At 39.7% G+C, this 14,064-nt stretch overlaps 2 protein-coding genes across 3 annotated transcripts; one reads left to right on the top strand and one right to left on the bottom strand.

Annotated features, from left to right (window-relative positions):
• Positions 1-449: 449 nt before the first annotated feature.
• Positions 450-8,509, bottom strand: LOC124127102. Of its 2 annotated transcripts, none has more exons than XR_007221839.1 (3): positions 8,372-8,509; positions 2,172-2,280; positions 450-1,817 (listed from the first exon to the last, which is right to left on the bottom strand). XR_007221839.1 is itself a non-coding variant. In XM_048398228.1 (3 exons), exons 1-3 carry the CDS (start codon positions 7,257-7,259, stop codon positions 1,441-1,443), a joined length of 516 nt encoding a protein of 171 aa, XP_048254185.1. In that variant the 5' UTR covers positions 7,260-7,295; the 3' UTR covers positions 450-1,440. The 2 variants fall into 2 exon arrangements, 1 of the variants encoding a protein (XP_048254185.1); XM_048398228.1 differs by lacking the exon at positions 8,372-8,509 and adding an exon at positions 7,230-7,295.
• Positions 8,510-8,784: 275 nt separating this feature from the next.
• Positions 8,785-12,823, top strand: LOC125381605 (mucin-2-like). Its single transcript, XM_048398675.1, has 2 exons — positions 8,785-8,815; positions 10,347-12,823. Exons 1-2 carry the CDS (start codon positions 8,785-8,787, stop codon positions 12,821-12,823), a joined length of 2,508 nt encoding a protein of 835 aa, XP_048254632.1.
• Positions 12,824-14,064: the final 1,241 nt, after the last annotated feature.

Below are 14,064 nucleotides of genomic sequence, written 5' to 3'. Positions count from 1 at the left end.
TCAATTGCGTCGCCTTTTATGACCACACAGGGTGCTGTGGAGTTGTTCTAACCCGGAACACCAACGGGGGTCAACATTTAACATGAATCATGAAACGTTACCAGTCAGTTCGTTAGCAATGATGTCGAGCTCTGTCGAGTCTCAAAGTGACGGATGTCAGATTAAAATAAAAAAATGAAGCAAACGAGGGTTTGGGTGATCCTTGCACAGTCAGGCTGGTTAGCCTCATCATCGGCTCAGGGCCCTTGCCCCATCTACACGCAGCCCAGACAACGGATGGGGCTCTCCCAGGAAGCGCTGCCTAGTCGAACCCACCCAGACCGTTTCGAAGAATGTGAAGAGTCCACAACACTGCAGCCTTTCAGAAGGGCTGTATTCCTGGTAGCAAACCCGGGTACTCTCCCAATGTCAGACAACAGATTTGGAGGTACCAAACCTAAGGCACCGAGAACAAGGGGGAGTCGGATAACTCGGTATTTTGGATGCAAGCGTGATATTTCGAAAGCGAGGTCCGCATATTTACCTTGTTTTTCCTGAATACTGCAAATCACATTAGTGTCAAAAGGGACAGAAAGTTTAATGATACAAATGATTTCATTGGATTTATAAAAAGAAGAAGATCAGGTTTGTTGGCCTGATTTGTTTGAGGCTGTATACGGGCCTATTTCAAAGAATTTTGTATTTCTCATTTTCCATGACGCCCTCTACATATTCAGGGTCGTACCATGGACGGACCTCTGTGTCAAAACCACAAGCATGGCGACGACGGTAATAAAAGAACCGAGCCACTCCATCGTGTCGCTTAAGATACTGTGGCATACACTGACAATGTGTTGGACAGTCTCATTAAATTTATTGCATAATCTACATTTCATATTCAAATTTTGATGCAAAATCCAACATTGACGGTTTCGAGTGGGAAGTGACTGGTCCTGAGCAGCAAACAGATAAGGACTCTACAGGGTTGCTGATCTTCTCAACACACTGCACATAAACTCGATATGAAAGGTATAAAAGGGCAATATAAACACGGCGATAAACTCATCTCACTTCCTTTGTCTCTCCTCTATTTGCATTTCAGGGTCTGTCGAAACCGTTGTTTTAAAGATAACTATTCCACTCAAGACATAGTTTACAAAACTGGACTAACTGTAATAAATCCAAGGCAGTTAAATGACTTGAGTAAATGTGGCCTTTGATGCCTCAGTCATAAGGATGACAAAAACTAGACTGTAATTACAATATCAAAAAGCAGTGTCCTATATCTTATATCATGCAAGGAAAACAGAATCCGCCTTGCATTGTGTGACCAGAATAGTACACTAAACACTGATGCAGTAGGCACCACATAATAAAACAAAACTACAATGTATGTGCAAATATGTACAAAACAAATTTGGAGAATTGAATTCCTCTTTACGTAAAAAATGGGATATCAAATTAGGAAAACCATCCACGGATGGTTTTCCAGAGATTTTTGAAGAAATTGGCCAATTTCTCCCAGAACGATTTTGGTAGGTGTTCAATGTCTTCGCCAAGTTTCATGATGAATCTTTCAGCATCTGTACGAGATCCGTGATTGCTCTGTCGGTAGTCATCCAAAACGGTACGTTCATAGTTTCCCACATCGGTATTACATATTAGTGACACGGCGCCACTAGACATTGACACAACACTACATACTGAATCCACAAAGGCACAAAACTGTCCGCATGACTCAAAGTCGCTAGTACATTCTCTGACGGCAGTGTAGGCTCCGCACCCAACTTCCTTGATGGCCTTCAAAACAAAACGTTTCTGCCTTGTATGCTCTTCGTCTGAAGAAAAAAACACACATTAAGAAAGACAAGTAAAATACATAGCTCAATGAATCAGCTTGCTTTCACGAGGTTTAATTATTCAACAAGGTGTCAGCTTCATATGGTAAGAAATCCCGAAGTGAGCCATTTATCAGACGTATAAATACCCCATGGTCATGGTGCTGACAACTTGGACGCATAACTGGGATTCGAATCAACGATCATGGGTTTCTGGCGTGCCTTGGAGGTAAACGGCAAATTATTGCGTCTTAGACGACTGAACTGAGCGATAATTCGTCACGCCGAAGACCTGGGTTTGATTCTCCACAACCACAAAGCATGTATTGTAAAAAGAGGGGTTATTTTACATACCTCGTCTTTGCCTGAAGTGAGCGTCATTGTTGACTGGCTTCCCAATGGAGACAGGCGTAAGCACGGCCACAAGCACCAGAAATAGCAGCGTAGGTCTCATGTTTTTTAACTGTTAAAAAACGGCACAAATATCCTTAGATTATAAATGACCTTTCATTCGAGGTGATAGACACACAAAGAGCACTGGTTTCAAAAGCCTAGAGCTATACAGACCAGGGTACATTACATTTACCCGAGTGAGTAGGTCAAACAGCTCAGTAAATATCCCTAGAGTTATCTTGAAAAGCATACCTATTTTCGAAATAAAATTCCAAATGTTTATAATACGTCCATGGGTCCACCAACCAGTACCTATTATAGCGATGATACCTACATAGCTCCACCAACCACGAGATATGGTATGGATGATACTAACATGATATGGATGATACTCACATGATATGGATAATACTAACATGGCTCCAAAAACCACTACCTATATTATAGCGATGATACTAACATAGCTCCACCAACCACTAGATATGATATGGATGATACTGACATGATATGGATGATACTAACATGATATGGATGATACTAACATGATATGGATGATACTAACATAGCTCCACCAACCACTACCTATTATAGCGATGATACTAACATAGCTCCACCAGCCACTAGATATGATATGGATGATACTAACATCATATGGATGATACTTACATAGCTCCACCAACCACTACCTATTATGGCGATGATACAAACATAGCTCCACCAACCACTAGATATGATATGGATGATACTAACATGATATGGATGATACAAACATAGCTCCACCAACAACTATCTATTATAGCGATGATACAAACATAGCTCCACCAACCACTACCTATTATAGCGATGATACAAACATAGTTGCACCAACCACTAGATATGATATGGATGATACTAACTTGACATGGATGATACTTACATAGCTCCACTAACCACTACCTATTACAGCGATCATACTTATATAGCTCCACCAAACAACTACATATTATAGCGATGATACAAACATAGCTCCACCAACCACTAGATATGACATGGGTGATACTAACATGATATGGATGATACAAACATAGCTCCACCAACAACTACCTATTATAGCGATGATACTGAATTATTAACTCCACTAACAACTAGATATGATATGGATGATACTTACATAGCTCCACCAACCACTACCTATTATAGCGATGATACTATCATAGCTCCACCAACCACTAGATATGATATGGATGATACTAACATGATATGGATGATACTAACATAGCTCCACCAACCACTACCTATTATAGCGATGATACAAACATGGCTCCACCAACAACTACCTATTATAGCGATGATACAAACATAGCTCCACCAACCACTACCTATTATAGCGATGATACAAACATAGCTCCACCAACCACTACCTATTATAACTATGATACAAACATAGCTCCACCAACCACTACCTATTATAACTATGATACAAACATAGCTCCACCAACCACTAGATATGATATGGATGATACTAACATGATATGGATGATACTTACATAGCTCCACCAACCACTACCTATTATAGCGATGATACTTACATAGCTCCACCAGCCACTAGATATGATATGGATGATACTAACATGACATGGATGATACTTACATAGCTCCACCAACCTCTACCTATTATAGCGATGATACAAACATAGCTCCACCAGCCACTAGATATGATATGGATGATACTACCATGATATGGATGATACTAACATAGCTCCACCAACCACTACCTATTATAGCGATGATACAAACATAGCTCCACCAACCGCTAGATAGGATATGGATGATACTAACATGATATGGATGATACTAACATGATATGGATGATACTAACATAATATGGATGATACTAACATAGTTCCACCAACCACTACCTATTATAGCGATGATACAAACAAAGCTCCACCAACCACTAGATATGATATGGATGATACTAACATGATATGGATGATACTTACATAGCTCCACTAACCACTACCTATTATAGCGATCATACTTATATAGCTCCACCAACCACTACTTATTATAGCGATAATACTAACATAGCTCCACCAGCAACTAGATATGATATGGATGATACTAACATGATATGGATGATACTTAGATAGCTCCACCAACCACTGCCTACTATAGCGATGATACAAACATAGCTCCACCAGCCACTAGATATGATATGGATGATACTTACATGATATGGATGATACTTACATGATACGGATGATACTAACATGATATGGATGATACAAACATAGCTCATCCAACCACTACCTATTATAGCGATGATACAAACATAGCTCCACCAGCCACTAGATATGATTTGGATGATACTAACATGATATGGATGATACTAACATAGTTCCACCAACCACTACTTATTTTAGCGATGATACAAACAAAGCTCCACCAACCACTAGACATGATATGGATAATACTGACATGATATCGATCATACAAACATAGCTCCACCAACAACTACCTATTATAGCGATGATACTGAATTATTAACTCCACTAACAACTAGATATGATATGGATGATGATTACATAGCTCCACCAACCACTACATGTAATAGCAATTATACTTATATAGCTCCACTACCTGTTACAGTAGTGATACCTATAAAGCTCCAGCAACCACAAGATATGATATGGGTAATACTAACATGATATGGATGATACTAACATGATATGGATGATACTAACATGATATGGATGATACTAACATGATATAGATGATACTAACATGATATGGGTCATACTAACATAGCTCCACCATCCACTAGATATAACATGGATGATACTAACATACATTTTGTAGCTCCACCAACCCCTGAATCCCTATAACTATAACTATATATATCCAAACTATCATAGTGTGACACTGACATAGATCCACCCGCAACTACATCTGATAATGGTGATATTCCCATAGCTCCACCAACCACTTAATATGATAATGATGATACTCCGTTAGCTCCACCTACCACTTAATATGATAATGATGATACTCCCAAAGCTCCACCTACCACTTAATATGATAATGATGATACTCCCATAGCTCCACCTACTCCTTAATATGATAATGATGATACTCCCATAGCTCCACCTACCACTTAATATGATAATGATGATACTCCCATAGCTCCACCTACCACTTGATATGATAATGATGATACTCCCATAGTTCCACCTACCACTTAATATGATAATGATGATATTTCCATAGCTCCATCTACCACTACATGTGATAATGATGATAGTCTCATAGCTCAACCTACCACTACATGTGATAATGATGATACTCCCTCAGGTCCACCTACTACTACATGTGATAATGATGATACTCCTATAGCTCCACCTACCACTACATGTGATAATGATGATAGTTCCATAGCTCCATCTACCACTACATGTGAAAATGATGATACTCCCTCAGGTCCACCTACCACTACATGCGATAATGATGATACTCCCATAGCTCCACCTACTACTACATGTGATAATGATGATACTCCCATAGCTCCATCTACCACTACATGTGAAAATGATGATACTCCCTCAGGTCCACCTACCACTACATGTGATAATGATGATAGTTCCATAGCTCCACCTACTACTACATGTGATAATGATGATACTCCCATAGCTCCATCTACCACTACATGTGATAATGATGATACTCCCTCAGGTCCACCTACCACTACATGCGATAATGATGATACTCCCTCAGGTCCACCTACCACTACATGCGATAATGATGATACTCCCATAGCTCCACCTACTACTACATGTGATAATGATGATACTTCCATAGCTCCATCTACCACTACATGTGATAATGATGAAAGTTCCATAGCTCCACCCATCACTACATGTGATAATGATGATAGTCTCATAGCTCCATCTACCACTACATGTGATAATGATGATACTCCCAAAGCTCCACCTACCACTAAATGTAACAATGATGATACTTCCATAGCTCCACCTACTACTACATGCGATAATGATGATACTCCCATAGCTCCACCTACTACTACATGTGATAATGATGATACTTCCATAGCTCCATCTACCACTACATGTGATAATGATGAAAGTTCCATAGCTCCACCCATCACTACATGTGATAATGATGATAGTCTCATAGCTCCATCTACCACTACATGTGATAATGATGATACTCCCAAAGCTCCACCTACCACTAAATGTAACAATGATGATACTTCCATAGCTCCACCTACTACTACATGTGATAATGATGATACTCCCATAGCTCCAGCTACCACTACATGTGATAATGATGATACTCCCATAGCTCCACCTACCACTACATGTGATAATGATGATACTCCCACAGCTCCAACTACCACTACATGTGATAATGATGATACTTCAAAAACTCCACCTACCACTACATGTGATAATGATGATACTCCCATAACTCCACCTACTACTACCTGTGATAATGATGATACTCCCATAGCTCCACCTACCACTACAGATGATAATGATGATACTCCCATAGCTCCACCTACTACTTCATGTGATAATGATGATACTCCCACAGCTCCAACTACCACTACATGTGATAATGATGATACTTCAAAAACTCCACCTACCACTACATGTGATAATGATGATACTCCCATAACTCCACCTACTACTACCTGTGATAATGATGATACTCCCATAGCTCCACCTACCACTACAGATGATAATGATGATACTCCCATAGCTCCACCTACTACTTCATGTGATAATGATGATACTCCCACAGTTCCACCTACCACTACCTGTGATAATGTTGATACTCCCATAGCTCGGTCTAGCACTATATGTGATAATGGTGATACCTATAGCTCCACCTACCACTACATGCGATAATGTTGATACTCCCATAGCTCCGTCTATCACCATATGTGATAATTATGATACTCCCACTGCTCCACCTACCACTACATGTAATAATTGTGATACCTATAGCTCCACCTACCGCCACATGTGATAATGTTGAGACTCCCATAGCTCCGTCTAGCACTATATGTGATAATAATGATACTGATTAGCTCCAAAAAGCATTTAACAATTTATGTCAACTATATAGAATTCAAAATATAGCAAATGATTTAGCACATCACTACTAACAGACAACGAGGTAGAAATACCATTACCCGCATGGCAACAAGATATACAGAGACCCCTAACTTCTAAAGAAGCATGTTTACTATAGACTGCAGCGATACAGTTCATACAGTGTAAGACGACAACGTCGTGTCTATATAAAGATACAACACATAGTATGTATTTGGCTTCACTATTTTCGTATCAAGTTCTCTGACTTGAATCATACCTCTACAGCATATTCATCTAAGCAACAAAAGTTTATTTGTATATCCAACACACGATAAGCCCTTTAAATATACACCTCCGTCATAGGTTTCTTTGTTATATATTTCTTTGGTGTTTAACGCCGAATTCAGCAATATTCCAGCTATATGACGGCGGTCTAGAAATAATCGAGTCTGGACCAGACAATCCAGTGATTGATGTCATGAGCATCGATCCTCGTAAATGTATTAACCAAGTCAGCGAGCCTGACCACCCGATCTCGTTAATCGCCTCTTTAGATAAGCATAGTTGCCTTTTGCGGCAAGCATTCAGTTGAATATGGTGAAGCTATGGAAGTATGGAATATTTAGAGAATAACCAACGGACCAAGAACATTTTTTGTGAATTAATGTTGGTCCTTTTTTTAGCATTTTAGAGTTGGTTATTCTAAGTTTATATTATGCATTGATACTTCTTGAAGGTAAATACAACACACACACACACACACACACACACACACACACACACACACACACACACACACACACACACACACACACACACACACACACACACACAAATAAAATAAAAATGGTATTAAGTATCATCTCTACAGACAATGCAGTCCGCGTATTATTACGTTTCGCCATAAATTGTTGACGACATGACTAACTATAACGTCATAGTATTTTGATATTAACACTAATCAGCATATAAAGAACCCTACCATCATAATGCATATGTGCCGATATCGGAATGTTTCAACAAATTCACGTCAAGTTCAGATACTGCAACTACAATACATACCTCCCGTTACCACAACCGCCACAGTACTGAATTAAAACCGAAAGTGCGTAGTATTTTATAAAGCTGTGACGGTTCAAGATACACTTCTAAAAATAGACCATGGGCCAGTCCCAGTTGTGTGCAGGATCTTTGTTCAATTTGGATGCTGTGTAACGTGCGCGAGACTGAGGTTAGTGCAGTTGTTAATGCATGTGTGTATACAAGGGAGAGCGCGGTTGTAAATGCAGTTGTAAATGCAGTTGTAGATGCATTTGTATATACAAGGGAGAGAGAACGAGAGAGCTTAGTCTGCCATGGAGACTATCCCAGTTATTTTTAGCCAAGCATTGGAGCTTGTTTCACTGTCAGTGCGTAAAAAAGCATCCTCGGAGAATTCCCTGGCAGTGCACTTGTATCTATGCACGAATGTCATCATGACTGAGAAAGCACGAAGGGATGACCCAGGTGGATTTTGTTTTGCAGCATAGTGAGTGAGAGAATTAAGATTTATAGTACATCGACACTATTTCAGTCATATCGTGACTATCGTGTTGATTCTTCCTCAGACCAACCAAACACAAGCTATTTGAAAATGATAATACTCCCACTGCTCCACCCATCACTACATGTAATAATGATGATACTCCCATAGCTCCACCTACTACTACATGTGATAATGATGATACTCCCATAGCTCCACCTACCACTACATGTAATAATGAGGTTACTCCCATAGCTCCACCTACCACTTCATGTGATAATGATGATACTCCCATAGCTCCACCTACTACTACATGTGATAATGATGATACTCCTATAGCTCCACCTACTACTACATGTGATAATGATGATACTTCCATAGCTCCACCTACTACTACATGTAATAATGATAATACTCTTATAGCTCCACCTACTACTACATGTGATAATGATGATACTTCCATAGCTCCACCTACCACTACATGTGATAATGATGATACTTCCATAGCTCCACCTACTACTACATGTGATAATGATGATATTCTTATGGCTCCACCTACTACTACATGTGATAATGATGATACTTCCTCAGGTCCACCTACTACTACATGTGATAATGATCATACTCCCATAGCTCCACCTACTACTACATGTGATAATGATGATACTTCCGTACCTCCACCTACTACTACATGTGATAATGATGAAACTCTTATAGCTCCACCTACCACTACATGTCATAATGATGATACTTCCTCAGGTCCACCTACTACTACATGTGATAATGATGATACTCCTATAGCTCCACCTACTACTACATCTGATAATAATGATACTCCCATAGCTCCACCTACTACCACATGTGATAATGATGATACTTCCATAGCTCCACCTACTACCACATGTGATAATGATGATACTCTTATAGCTCCACCTACCACTACATGTGATAATGTTGATACTTCCTCAGGTCCACCTACTACTACATGTGATAATGATGATACTTCCATAGCTCCACCTACTACTACATGTGATAATGATGATACTCTTATAGCTCCACCTACCACTACATGTGATAATGATGATACTTCCTCATGTCCACCTACCACTACATGTGATAATGATGATACTCCCATAACTGAAACTACCACCACATGTAATAATGATGATACTCCCATAGCTTCACCAACAACTACATGTGTTAATGATGATACTCCCATAGCTCCACCAACCACTACATGTGATAATGATGATACTCCCATAGCACCAGCTACCACTACAGATGATAATGATGATACTCCCATAGTTCCACCAACCACTACATGTGATAATGATGATACTCCCATAGCACCAGCTACCACTACAGATGATAATGATGATACTCCCATAGTTCCACCAACCACTACATGTGATAATGATGATACTCCCATAGCACCAGCTACCACTACAGATGATAATGATGATACTCCCATAGCTCCACCAACCACTACATGTGATAATGATGATACTCCCATAGCACCAGCTACCACTACAGATGATAATGATGATACTCCCATAGTTCCACCAACCACTACATGTGATAATGATGATACTCCCATAGCACCAGCTACCACTACAGGTGATAATGATGATACGCCCATAGTTCCACCAACCACTACATGTGATAATGATGATACTCCCATAGCACCAGCTACCACTACAGATGATAATGATGATACTCCCATAGTTCCACCAACCACTACATGTGATAATGATGATACTCCCATAGCTCCAGCTACCACTACAGATGATAATGATGATACTCCCATAGTTCCACCAACCACTACATGTGATAATGATGATACTCCCATAGCACCAGCTACCACTACAGATGATAATGATGATACTCCCATAGTTCCACCAACCACTACATGTGATAATGATGATACTCCCATAGCACCAGCTACCACTACAGATGATAATGATGATACTCCCATAGTTCCACCAACCACTACATGTGATAATGATGATACTCCCATAGCACCAGCTACCACTACAGGTGATAATGATGATACTCCCATAGTTCCACCAACCACTACATGTGATAATGATGATACTCCCATAGCACCAGCTACCACTACAGATGATAATGATGATACTCCCATAGTTCCACCAACCACTACATGTGATAATGATGATACTCCCATAGCACCAGCTACCACTACAGATGATAATGATGATACTCCCATAGTTCCACCAACCACTACATGTGATAATGATGATACTCCCATAGCACCAGCTACCACTACAGGTGATAATGATGATACTCCCATAGTTCCACCAACCACTACATGTGATAATGATGATACTCCCATAGCTCCAGCTACGAGTACATGTGATAATGATGATACTCCCATAGTTCCACCAACCACTACATGTGATAATGATGATACTCCCATAGCACCAGCTACCACTACAGATGATAATGATGATACTCCCATAGTTCCACCAACCACTACATGTGATAATGATGATACTCCCATAGCACCAGCTACCACTACAGATGATAATGATGATACTCCCATAGTTCCACCAACCACTACATGTAATAATGATGATACTCCCATAGCTTCACCAACAACTACATGTGTTAATGATGATACTCCCATAGCTCCACCAACCACTACATGTGATAATGATGATACTCCCATAGCACCAGCTACCACTACAGATGATAATGATGATACTCCCATAGTTCCACCAACCACTACATGTGATAATGATGATACTCCCATAGCACCAGCTACCACTACAGATGATAATGATGATACTCCCATAGTTCCACCAACCACTACATGTGATAATGGTGATACTCCGATAGCACCAGCTACCACTACAGATGATAATGATGATACTCCCATAGTTCCACCAACCACTACATGTGATAATGATGATACTCCCATAGCACCAGCTACCACTACAGGTGATAATGATGATACTCCCATAGTTCCACCAACCACTACATGTGATAATGATGATACTCCCATAGCACCAGCTACCACTACAGATGATAATGATGATACTCCCATAGTTCCACCAACCACTACATGTGATAATGATGATACTCCCATAGCACCAGCTACCACTACAGATGATAATGATGATACTCCCATAGTTCCACCAACCACTACATGTGATAATGATGATACTCCCATAGCTCCAGCTACCACTACAGATGATAATGATGATACTCCCATAGTTCCACCAACCACTACATGTGATAATGATGATACTCCCATAGCACCAGCTACCACTACAGATGATAATGATGATACTCCCATAGTTCCACCAACCACTACATGTGATAATGATGATACTCCCATAGCACCAGCTACCACTACAGGTGATAATGATGATACTCCCATAGTTCCACCAACCACTACATGTGATAATTATGATACTCCCATAGCACCAGCTACCACTACAGATGATAATGATGATACTCCCATAGTTCCACCAACCACTACATGTGATAATGATGATACTCCCATAGCACCAGCTACCACTACAGATGATAATGATGATACTCCCATAGTTCCACCAACCACTACATGTGATAATGATGATACTCCCATAGCTCCAGCTACGAGTACATGTGATAATGATGATACTCCCATAGTTCCACCAACCACTACATGTGATAATGATGATACTCCCATAGCACCAGCTACCACTACAGATGATAATGATGATACTCCCATAGTTCCACCAACCACTACATGTGAAAATGATGATACTCCCATAGCACCAGCTACCACTACAGATGATAATGATGATACTCCCATAGTTCCACCAACCACTACATGTGAAAATGATGATACTCCCATAGCACCAGCTACCACTACAGATGATAATGATGATACTCCCATAGTTCCACCAACCACTACATGTGATAATGATGATACTCCCATAGCTCCAGCTACCAGTACATGTGATAATGATGATACTCCCTAGCTCCATAAAGCATTTAGCAATTTAGGTGAACTATATATATATACTATATAATTCAAGTATAGCTTACAGACAGCGATGTACTCGTATAAATACTACACCTCTCATGGGCACAAGATATAAAGAGACGCCCCAATTTCTAAAGAAGCATGTTTACTATAGACCGCATCGACACAGTTCATACACTGTAAGATGACAGGAGTGTGTCTATATAAAGATACAACAGATAGGATATGTATTTGGCCTCACTATTTTCGCTGACCTGAATCATACCTCTACAGCATATTTATCTAAGAAACACTAGTTTATTATTGTATACAACACACGATAAGCCCTTTAAATATACACCTTCGTCATAGGTTTGAGTAGAATACTCGGAAGCTAGGGAAGCTGTAAGTAAGGAATATTTAGAGAATAACAAACGAACCAAGTAGCATTTTCTGTCTCCAGTCAATTAATGTTGGTCCTTTTTCTCATCGAGTTGGTTATTCTAAGTATATATTACGCATTGATAGTTCAGGAAAGTAAATAAATAAACACACACACAGAAATATAATCGGTAAGTATGGAATATTTATAGAATAAAAAACGAACCAAGTAGCATTTTCTGTCCCGAGTGAATAAATGTTGGTTATTCTTCATATATATTACATTACGCATTGATAGTTCGCGAAAGTAAATACAAGACACACATACACACACACAACAGTATGATGTATCAACCCAACAGACAATGTAGTCCGTGTATTATTACGTTTCGCCATAAATTATTGACCACCTGAATAACTATAAAATATGCCAAATCATTTTGTTCTCAACAAAGGGCAATGTGACGTCATATCACTAATCAGGATATTAAAAATCCTATCAATATCGTTCTTATGTGCCGATATCGGAAGGTTTGATCAAATTAACGTGAAACTCAGTTACTGTCACTACAATACATACCTCCCGTTCCCACAACCGCCACAGTGCTGAATTAAAACCGAAAGCTTGTGGGATTTTACATAGCTGTTACGGTTTAAGGTACACCACTAAAATACACCATGGGCCAGTCCCAGTTGTGTGCAGGTTCTTTGTTCACAGTGGTTGCTAGGTAATAAGTGCGAAACTGAAGTAAGTGCAGCTGTAAAAGCGTGTGTGTATACAAGGGAGTGTGAAGTTGTAAATGCATGTGGGTATACGGTTATCTCCCAAAACCCCTACATCCCATTTCCCCTACAACCCAGTTCCCCTACAATTAG

The sequence above is a fragment of the Haliotis rufescens genome, unplaced genomic scaffold (genome assembly GCF_023055435.1).
Source record: "Haliotis rufescens isolate VD_foot unplaced genomic scaffold, xgHalRufe1.0.p SCAF_18, whole genome shotgun sequence".
Taxonomy (NCBI): domain Eukaryota; kingdom Metazoa; phylum Mollusca; class Gastropoda; order Lepetellida; family Haliotidae; genus Haliotis; species Haliotis rufescens.
Note: the sequence above shows the minus strand (reverse complement) of the source record. Positions and strands in the feature narration are given on the sequence as shown.